This window comes from Gopherus flavomarginatus, chromosome 3 (genome assembly GCF_025201925.1).
Source record: "Gopherus flavomarginatus isolate rGopFla2 chromosome 3, rGopFla2.mat.asm, whole genome shotgun sequence".
NCBI classification, from domain to species: domain Eukaryota; kingdom Metazoa; phylum Chordata; order Testudines; family Testudinidae; genus Gopherus; species Gopherus flavomarginatus.
Window position 1 is genome coordinate 241,035,639 of NC_066619.1, and position 10,479 is coordinate 241,046,117.

The following is a 10,479-nucleotide window of genomic DNA, read 5'->3' on the forward strand; positions in this document are numbered from 1 at the left end:
AATAGGGAACAGAGTTCAGATATATCAGAAACTGGGGTCAGCGAAAATGATGAAAATCCAGTGAGGATTATTTCAGTCACGCCAACAAAGACAGAACCTGTGAAAAACAAGGTAGATTTCATATTTTTAAAAGTGAACACTATCTTTATTGCTAATCTGGCATAGAAATTCATTTAGTATATACCAGCATTTCCTAGATTGTCTCTGAAAGAATTGATGCCTCATCTCATTCAATGTAATTATCTTATTTTCTTTGTCAGATCATGGAAAGACAGCTTATTTTCAGAACTACTAATGATTTTTTCAGACAAATGGATAGATGGCATGTATTGTCAAACAGTATGGACTAGTTATTCCTATTTTATGAAATACCAATGGGGGAGTGGAAGGGAGTACAATGGAACCTTCACATTTTCCATCTTTTTTTCTGTTTGTTTCTGGTTTTAATGTTTTAAGTTAAGGTTATAGCCAGTGTGTTTGACTATTTACATTTGATAGATCTGCCTGATCTGGTAAGTATGTGGTCAGAGATTGCACTCAGTTTAATAAAATCACTAGACATGATGTGTCATGGATGGTGTAAAGATGCTTAGTCTAGAACACCCAATTAGCAATTGTTGAGAGGAGAAAAGAATATGCACAACAGCACAAGAGTTAAATAAAGAGTATTCCTCCCCTCATTACAGGTCTTTGTTTCTACTGGATTGTGCCACAACCAAAATAGTATTTAAACTTTGATTTTTTTAATATTTTATTTCCTTGAGCTTTTTTAAAGAAGAAAAAACCTCTCTCATAGAATACAATTTAAAAAAAAATCTAAGGTCAGTACTACATTTTTGTAATTATTGAGAAGGGAATGGATAGTGCTAATTTTATGATGCAGTACATATATTTATCAAGTCTCTTAAGTAATTATTTAGGTAAAGATGAAAGCAGGCATTTCTAGTGCATATTGTGCAAGGAGGCTAATCTTTATGTAGACAAGATTGAAGATACTGTCATGTAAGATCATTTATGACATCCTACCCACACCTTCTCCAAAACTGAAAACAACCTTTCTGAAATTTCACAATCATAAGTTTTTGTCAGGGTGGAATTTTTCTGTAAAGTTTGAGACAAATTGGACAAGGCATATGTGAGACATGACAGTTCAAAAAGGTAAATGTTCCCACTTTTTGAAAAAATGTCTTTGAGCTTTTCAAAGCTATACAGTATTTAGGTACACCGCTCCTATTGATATCACAGACTTTAAGGTCAGAAGGGACCATTATGATGATCTAGTCTGACCTCCTGCACAACGCAGGCCACAGAATCTCACCCACCCACTCCTGTAACAACCCCCTGACCTATGTCTGAGTCATTGAAGTCCTCAAATCATGGTTTAAAGACCTCAAGGTGCAGAGAATCCTCCAGCAAGTGACTCGTGCCCCACGCTGCAGAGGAAGGCGAAAAACCTCCAGGGCCTCTGCCAATCTGCCCTGGAGGAAAATTCGTTCCCGACCTCAAATATGGCGATCAGTTAAACCCTGAGCATGTGGGCAAGACTCACAAGCCAGCACCTCGGAAAGAATTCTTTGTAGTAACGCAGATCCCACCCCATCTAACATCCCATCACAGACCACTGGGCATATTTACCTGCTAATAATCAAAGATCAACTAATTGCGAGAATTAGGCTATCCCATCATACCATCCCCTCCATAAACTTATCAAGCTTAGTCTTAAAGCCAGATATGTCTTTTGCCCCCACTACTTCCCTTGGGAGGCTGTTCCAGAACTTCACTCCTCTAATGGTTAGAAACCTTCATCTAATTTCAAATCTAAACTTCCTAGCGTCCAGTTTATATCTATTTGTTCTTGTGTCCACATTGGTACTGAGCTTAAATAATTCCTCTCCCTCCCTGATATTTATCCCTCTGATATATTTATAAAGAGCAATCATATCTCCCCTCAGCCTTCTTTTGGTTAGGCTAAACAAGCCAAGCTCCTTGAGTCTCCTTTCATAAGACAGGTTTTCCATTCCTCAGATCATCCTAGTAGCCTTTTCTGTACCTGTTCCAGTTTGCGTTCATCCTTCTTAAACATGGGAGACCAGAACTGCACACAATATTAAAGACCGTTTGTGATCCTGTGTCCACATGTCTATTTTTTTAATTGAAGTGATCTACACCAACTGAAAGTTAGCTTCCTAACCTGTAAGGAATGTATTTTACAGAAACATACACTAGGAAGCCTGCGTCCACACACAAGTGTGAGGAGGGAAGAGTAGGTTTATAGCCAAGAATACCTGATTTCCATTCTCAGTGCTCCGTTGCTCGACCTTAAAATGTTTCAGCTGTGTAGCTCTTGACTGCTAAGGAAAACTAACTGGGATTACCCAAAATTATACAAATAGTGACTAGCTTGAAGGTCATTAAGAATAAAATATTGCCTAAGGGGAAAAATAGTTCCCAAGATGTGTATTTTTTTTCAAACATGCATTTTATAGAATCTGTTTAATCTCTACCCTTTCTTTCTGGTAGTACATTTTGAATCATTTGTAATCATGCTGAATTATTTCCCTATATAATATAAATTATATATAATTATTGTTACCTAGCAATTTTTAGGAAGCTTTCAAGAACAACTTGTGTATAACCATTATGACCAAAATATAGAAAATTAAAATTCTTCCCAGGCACTACCAAATGCCTCATTATAAGACTATTTAAAAAAAAAAAACAGGAAAAAGTAGAAAAAACTCTTACCATGAAGTTTGTTTAGCCATTTTTTAAGTAATAATGAAACTTCTAAAAAGAGAAAAATCCTAGTTTCAGACACCGCATCTATCTTATGGTGAATGGTTTTAATGAATGCGTTTTAAATTACATGAGATGATCAGGTGCCACATTGATAAATGCCATATATAAATTTTATTAAGTAGCTAAACAAAAACCTTTTAATTTTTCATTCTTTTAAAAAAAAAAAAAAAAAAGGAGGCAGAGGAATTAGCATTGTTTTCATGTGTCTGAAAATCCCTTGGAAATGTATGGGTTTATGAGTTTTATTACTCTATAGCAGTGGTTTTCAACCTGGGGTCTGCAGATTTCCAAAGGGATCTGCACCTCAATTCAGAAATTTTTAGGGGTCTTTCTGCAAATGAAAAAAGGTTGAAAACCACTGCTCTATAGCAAAATAAAGACTAACAGATACTTCATGATGCCAAATTAATATCAAATGGAAGCAATGTCAGCCCAGTAAACAGCCAGATGGTTGCTCTGATTTAAAAATAATTAAATGGCTGATTTCTGATTGGCTGAACAATAGACCAAGTCCGTTTCCTAAAACGGCAATAGTTCAACCTTTTAATAATGGTTATTTTACAAGCATCTAAGGTACATTCCTGATGAACAACCTTTTTTTTTTAACCAATAGCATGTTTATAACTTTTGTAGATGAAATAGTGTTATACAGCTTTTGGCGAACTCAAAATGCTATATTTAATATGTGACAGATTCACAAAAAACATAATCTGTATTACTTAGTGGAAAGTAAAGAGATGGTGGTAGAATTATCAACTTGGTGATGAAGTTCTTTTGTAGGTGACATTTTAAGTTCTGAATCATAGAATACCAGGGTTGGAAGGGACCTGAGGAGGTCATCTAGTCCAACCCCTTGCTCAAAGCAGGACCAGTACCCAGACAGATTTTTGCCCCGATCCCTAAATGGCCCCCTCAAGGATTGAACTCACAACCCTGGGTTTGTCAGGCCAATGCTCAAACCACTGAGCTAGCCCTCCCCTCTTGGTGACATCTGAGTAATTTTTCTTTTTGTCTCAGGTATTCAGTAATGAATTGTACTGAATAAATAAGGAGATGCAAAACCATCACAATAATTTTGCTAATCTGAAGTTTAGATTTTTGTGTTCTATTCATAAGCCATCTGATAAAAATAGCCCCAGCTACAGGGACCATTCAGCTCTACTTGTATTTTTACCCATATGAATAACTACAAGTTTTCAGGGTACAGAGGAAATAATGTAAATACTTTCATTGGGTCTGTTGCCATGGTAGAGCCATGATGTTAACAGTTATCATTTTAGGTATGCTCCTTGAATACCCCTCTCTCCTCCTCCATGTGAGATTTGCTGGAGAAGTGCTGGCAACTGTTCCAGAGGCCACTGATTAGATGGCCACTCATCACCTGTCCCCTTCACCCATGGATCCATTGCACAGTCCTGCCCTACGTAAGAGAAAATATACCTCCCATTCCCACATGCACACAGACATTGCTCCCTGTTCCTAGGGAACTTGGCAAGACGTGAGGATGGGAGATTCCCCCCATGACCCAGTTTCCATCCCTCTCGCTTCCCCAAAACTTCTTGTTGTTTTTTTTTGTCATGGAGTGGGTTCTGGAATGGGTTTTATTTATTTTACTTTATTTTATTACTACTGCTACTACTACTACTACTATCACAGCTTTACTGGAGGTTGGGCTCAGAAATCCATCTACTAAAGTAAACCCCCTTTTTACTGCACTAAAGTCTTTCAGTGCTTCCAGAGACATTGCTTACTGCCCCTCTAGTAGATCTTCTATTGATGGGCAAAGAGCCTGTGAAGGAGCATGCCTCTTAGGGCCATAGTGAGAAGTGAGAGTGTTGTAGTTCTACCATGATCTTAGTTACTTTCAAAATACAAAGAAGTTACTCTGAGACTGAAAGAAAGTGCACTGTATCGTACATTATCAGTTTAATGTATTAAATTTATTGCAAGCAAACTATGCCAAAAAGTTCCATTTTGGTATGTTTTTTTCACTAGAACCAAGCCTACCTGTTGGGTGGGTGTTTGTATGATTTGTTGCATATTTGCTTCAGAAATTTCTGCTTTTGTCTGAGGTAGATAACAGTTGCAGCTTGGCTTCTGGGGATCTTGTTTTTGCTAAATAGGAATTTTTCTTTACTTTTCCAGGAGATTCATTCTGATCAGGCTACACAAGGAAACATTAGCACTGAACGTGGAAAAAAAAGAACGGCAGTGGCAGCTGGATCAGAAAACATTCATCAAAAAACAGAAGAAAAAAAAGCAGATGAATCAGGACCACCAGCCCCTCCCAAACCTAGGAGAGGGCGTCCACCAAAGTCTGAATCTCAGGGCACCACAGTAAAAAATGATGAAACAAATAAGCCATCTGGCAGGGGAAGGAAAAGGGCAGCAGTCAGTCAAGAGAGTTCAGGGAGTTTAGAGGCAGGTAATGCCAAAGCACCAAAACAGCAAGACATAGCAAAAAAAGCAGCACCAGCACAGAGACAAATTGATCTACAAAGGTAAAAATGGCATCTTTCCTACCGCCAAGATATATCCTGAGCTTTAGAAGTAATGTGTTCAACAAATGGTTAAACGTTCTAACCAAAACATTTACTAATAACCAGCATCATGGCTCAGCTCATTGCATTGTGAAGTATACCGCTACCTTGATATAACGCCACCGGATATAACGCAGTAAAGCAGTGCTCCGGGGAGGGGAAGGGAGGGGAGGCTGCGCACTCCGGTGGATCAGAACAAGTTCAGTATAACACGGTTTCACCTATAACGCGGTAAGATTTTTTGGCTCCCAAGGACAGTGTTATATCGAGGTAGAAGTGTATATTTTTCCTGGTGTATCTCAAGACTAAACCTATGTATATGCTATGAGAACAAGGTTCAGATCACTGAATATGCTATATCAGACCAGAAACCATATCCTCTTCTTGTACAATATTATTTCTTGTACGTGGTGCTTCCATTGGCATCATCAGCATCACTATGTCAAAGAGCTAAGAGTGTTGGAGTTGGGATTTTTCACACTATTTACTAATGCAAATATACATGTCCTCTAACTCAAGACCCTGCTCTGGTCAGTTGACTAACAAAAGTTAAAAGCACTGTGTCTTTGATGAATGAAATAATTTTTTTTTTAAAGTTTGGGTTTTGCTGCTTGTTTAATCCATGTCTTTTCTTGAAACAATCACTTGTCTAAAAATATAAAAAAGCAAATGGATAACAGAAATTGAAACTGTGCGTTCACCAAGCAGCTGTTAGACTTTGGTATAGGCTTTTTTCATTCTCTGTACACATGCTTTGATTTATGCATTCACTGAATGGTCTTTACATTTGAAACAAAACTTGATACACCAGAACTAAACATTCAAAAAAATTGAAGAGTTGGCTTAGCACAACCTTGGATGCCTATCTCCAAACATATTTCAAATGTGAGAACCTTTAAAATGCAAAAACATACTAAGTAAGTTAATGTGCTCAAAAAACGCTCAACTTAACCTGAAATAAGTATTTGAGTAGGTCTGTTAGTAATTTACACAAGAAGCTCTTTTTAAAGAGCTTGCAGAGATCATAGATTAAAAATAATTTATAAGTGAAAAAATAGAGCAAGAAATTAATTTTTAATAAGGAAGAGGCTGCATCTTGAAAGCAGTCCAAAAATCACAGGGGTATGATTGTAATAGTTATTGATATGAGATGTCATTCAGAATAGAGAAAATCATGTCTGTGACAGCATCAACCTAGGAAGTGAAGGAATTGTCCACTGAGACTGTCGTTTCTAGTTTTCAACTAAATTCAGTCTAAATGTGACAGAATGAGATCTTCCCCAGCCTTCCCATCTCACAGCAAGACTGAGACACCTGCTTGAAGTGACAGATAATGGCTCCCAAACCCACAAAGGGTCATATTAGCATACAGTAAAAAAGAATATGTATTTTACACTTTTCCTTAAAATTCTGTGGTATTTAATTTTGAACATACTTAAACAAGCCATGCAGTATGTATAAACTCAATGATTTCTAAAGGAATATCAAAACAGTGTTAACATTTTTCAGAAGCCAGGTGCTGGGAAGTGATGGAGATTCACTGTTGGAGATAGAATCAAGTCCAGGATATTCATCAAATGATATGGATCATTTTAAAGCCTGTGAGAGCAGCCAGGAAGACAATGAGGATACAGAGCTAGCAGAGGGAGGCTTCCTTAAGGTGCAGCAGGGATTTATACAGGGCTATTTTATATTTTTATTGTAGTTTGTGCAGTAGGGAAGCAAGAAATCCCATTTTCCTGCGATAAAAATCACCTTTGAGTGTGAGACATATTACAAAATCTTAGCTTTTTAGACTATAAGTAATTATTTGTGGATATCAGAAAAAGTATTTGCTTTTAGATAAAAGTTCAGTGATAGTCTTTTGTAGGCTTGAATTCTTAAAGCATTTGTTTTAAGTTACTCTCCCCATTCTACTGCATTAATTCAATCTGATTCAACAAGAGAAAATGCTATTCAATTATGGAAATGAAAGAATATATCTATCTTCATTCAGGTTTCTGTAGCATAGCTTTTGGTTAAAACATGAAAATACCCAGTAGGGAAATGTAGACTTATTGAACCATGCTGAGCTAGTTCAGAAAGAGATATAATATAATCCTGGAAGATTAAAAGCACAAGTGAAGAGTCAAACATATTGTAGAAACTTAAATGTACACATTGGTGAGGGCGACTTTTATGGTTCAGAAATAACTGAATTTTCTTTACCCAAATATTTAACTCTTCTTTTCTTTTCTCCTCAATAAGGTAAAAAGAAAGCTTACTCGAAAAGGGAAGAAGTGAAGGCCAAACAAAGGCAAGCTCCAAGCTTCTGCAAAAACTAAGATTCTGAAATTTCCTATACAGGAACTGAAATTACTTCAAAACACACAGCTTTCAGCTCTGAAAACAGAAGGAAAACTATGCTTCCCTTTTACATGAAATTAATCCTTCTCAATGGAAATGTAAAAGCAGAAACTCTTGAGAAAGAGGCTAAAAGCATCTGTACTTATTTCCCCAGAGACTTTTTTTTAATGAAAAGTCAATAATTAAGCAAATTGCTTAACACTTGGTTCCAGTTTCTGCATATCTGGAGTTTAAAAGTGTTTTACTCCATTAATTTTCATGCTGCATTTTTTTTAAAGAAAGTCAAAGGAAGTCCTTTTACTGACATTAAAAATTTGTGATCCTAGAGCCAGGTTATTCCCATGTTTCACAAGAAAGAGTAGAAGTCTACTGAATGGAAACAAGAGTAGAGGAAAATCACAAGAAATATTTCTTTGCATTACTTTTGGAGACTGTTTTATGTATAATTCTTTCCGCCTGCCTACTTTTCTGCAAAAATAAGATGTACAGATTTCAGTTCCCGGCTATGAAAAGTCATGTGGTGGCAATTTTATAAATGTTGCTTTCTGATTTTTATCAGAGTGGGAAAATAATCACTTAAAATTATTCTTGATTTGCAAGTAGACATTTCATTTTTTAATTTTTCCTCCATTTTAGTTTAATATAATTTGCAATAAATGTACATATTGATGTTTGTTTTATAAAAACATATATCACTTTTAAATGTTTTTACTCCAGCAGTTCTGTTGGAATATTCGAAATTTTAAAGGAGTAAAGACAGTCCAGCATTTGATTTTATAATGTTTGTCACCAGATTTTTATTATTGATGTAAAAAAGTCAATTTTTAAAAATAGTTGGACTTCGGCAGCTTTGTAAGGAAAGTTGGAAATGTTTAGGATTGCTCTCAATTTTAAGCATTGTGCTGATTGGAAGTAAGTCTGTTTTGCATTTTGTCTTCCTGCCCAGGCTCATTTTTAATGTTTATTTTAGAAGACTGTTGCATCAATATTATGTTCTCTGGCATCGTTCAGCATAGATACAGTGTACACTTTTATGTACACGTGATCATATTTAAGTTTGTTGCATAAAATAAACGCTTCTAGGTGTCATATGGTCGTCCTTCTTTCACTCCCCCTAAATCTAATTATTGTGTATCTGTACATAGTAACATTGCATTTGAGCAAATAGGCTGTGTGCTGGCAAGTAGGTAGTAAATTTGCATCGGAAAAGACTGTTTGATTTGGTTTTTTTGTAAATTAATTTTTCCTGCCTAGGGGATAAGCACTGAACTGCAACTCAGGAGAACTGGGCTCTATTCCTGGTTCAGCTATTGGCCTGCTGGGTGACCTTGAGGAAGTCGCATCACACTTGTGTGCCTCAGTTTCCTCATTTGTAGAATGAGGATAGTGTTGCTTCTTTTGTAAGTGTTCTGAGATGTACTGATGAAAAAACACAGTATAAGAGCTAGGTATACAATATATTATTTGCTATTGATGCACTGGTTGAGGAATGCTTTCTGTCCTAAATTGGTGAAGTGTTGCTGTATGTTGTTAAAATATTATCTTTTTCTAGTCCCAGAGTGGCAGTGCTTCATTGGTGGATAAAATTTTGTGTTTGCGTTCACACAGAGCAATAGCTACATCTTAGGGCTTCTAGAGAACCTCCAGCATTAAAGGAGTTTTATAAACATATTATATTAAAGGGACATTGTCAAGCTAGAAGTCATATAATTGTTAAACATTTATTTATCCTGTATCAACAGACATTAGATGTCTAAAACTGAAAGAATTTTAGAAATCTGTTCTACTCTTCGGCATGTATACTGTTTACTTTTGACATGTTAGTCAGTTATACTCGGGTTCTCATTCTAAAGTTCAAATAAACTCTTTAGGGTGACTTTTGTTTACAATTTAAAACATTTCTATAACTAGTAGGTTTTGGACACTTTTTGTTTTTAATTACAAAACCTATATTTTGGTTGTAAACTACATAGTGCCCTTTTACAGTTATTTGGAATCAGAACTTTCTATATATGTGTAATTCAAAATGATTAGTCTGAAAAGTTGAGAGATTTTAGAAAATGGATGATAAAACTTCTCTGTTCTTTTTGCTCAGTGTAAATGTATACAGCCACTCGCAAACTCAGTGTGCTGGACTAGTATGTCAAGGGAACATTTTTGTAAATTAATTTTGCGTTTACTGTTGTACACAGTAAGCTAAGTTTACTTGATTGTTGATCAAGCAATTGCAGTTTTGTTCCTGATTTTCTCTAATCTTGAACTTTTGTCAACTATTTATTGAAGACATCTTAACTGTTATAGCCTAGGATTTATTAAGGGTAGCCTCAGTGTTATGTGTCTTTTTCCTTGAGATACACCAGCATTTTTTTTTTCCTGAAGAGCCTTTAGAAATTTATTTTAAAACGTAAAAAATCCCATGTTATAATCTCTGGGACCAAATGTGACGGGACTTGGTTTTCCACTTCTTTGCTGCAGCCAGGAATACTATCAGAGCAAAATCACTGAAGCTGCAACAGCTTCCTCTTTCAAACCTAGTATTATGCCCCACACTGGTGAAGGATGATAGTCTTCTACGCAAAGTGAGCCACAAAAAGAATTAATTTTCTATTCCAGCTCCAGCCACTGGCATTCACAGAGACACAGCTAGAAACAGACTGCAGCTCTTTACTTCAGAGTACAATGATGACATGTAAGCATAATTGGGGGAGTTTTGACTTACCCCTTATCTCTAAAGAATAAAAGGCTTACTTTCTTTTGCTTCTGTGTTCAAATGGTTCATGACTGCCTTAGAGAA

At 36.2% G+C, this 10,479-nt stretch overlaps 1 protein-coding gene across 4 annotated transcripts in view; it reads left to right on the forward strand.

The window, feature by feature from the left end:
- PDS5A (PDS5 cohesin associated factor A) overlaps positions 1-8,774 on the forward strand; it is a 173,020-nt gene extending 164,246 nt beyond the window's left edge. For 3 of the 4 annotated variants that reach the window (XM_050947358.1, XM_050947359.1, XM_050947360.1), the window contains 3 exons: positions 6-111; positions 4,945-5,300; positions 7,587-8,774. In XM_050947358.1, coding sequence (XP_050803315.1) covers positions 6-111; positions 4,945-5,300; positions 7,587-7,590 — 466 coding nt within the window. In that variant the 3' untranslated portion in view covers positions 7,591-8,774. Of the gene's footprint in view, positions 1-5; positions 112-4,944; positions 5,301-6,848; positions 7,529-7,586 lie in introns of those variants that run through there. The other variant, XM_050947361.1, reaches the window with a different exon arrangement.
- Positions 8,775-10,479: the final 1,705 nt, after the last annotated feature.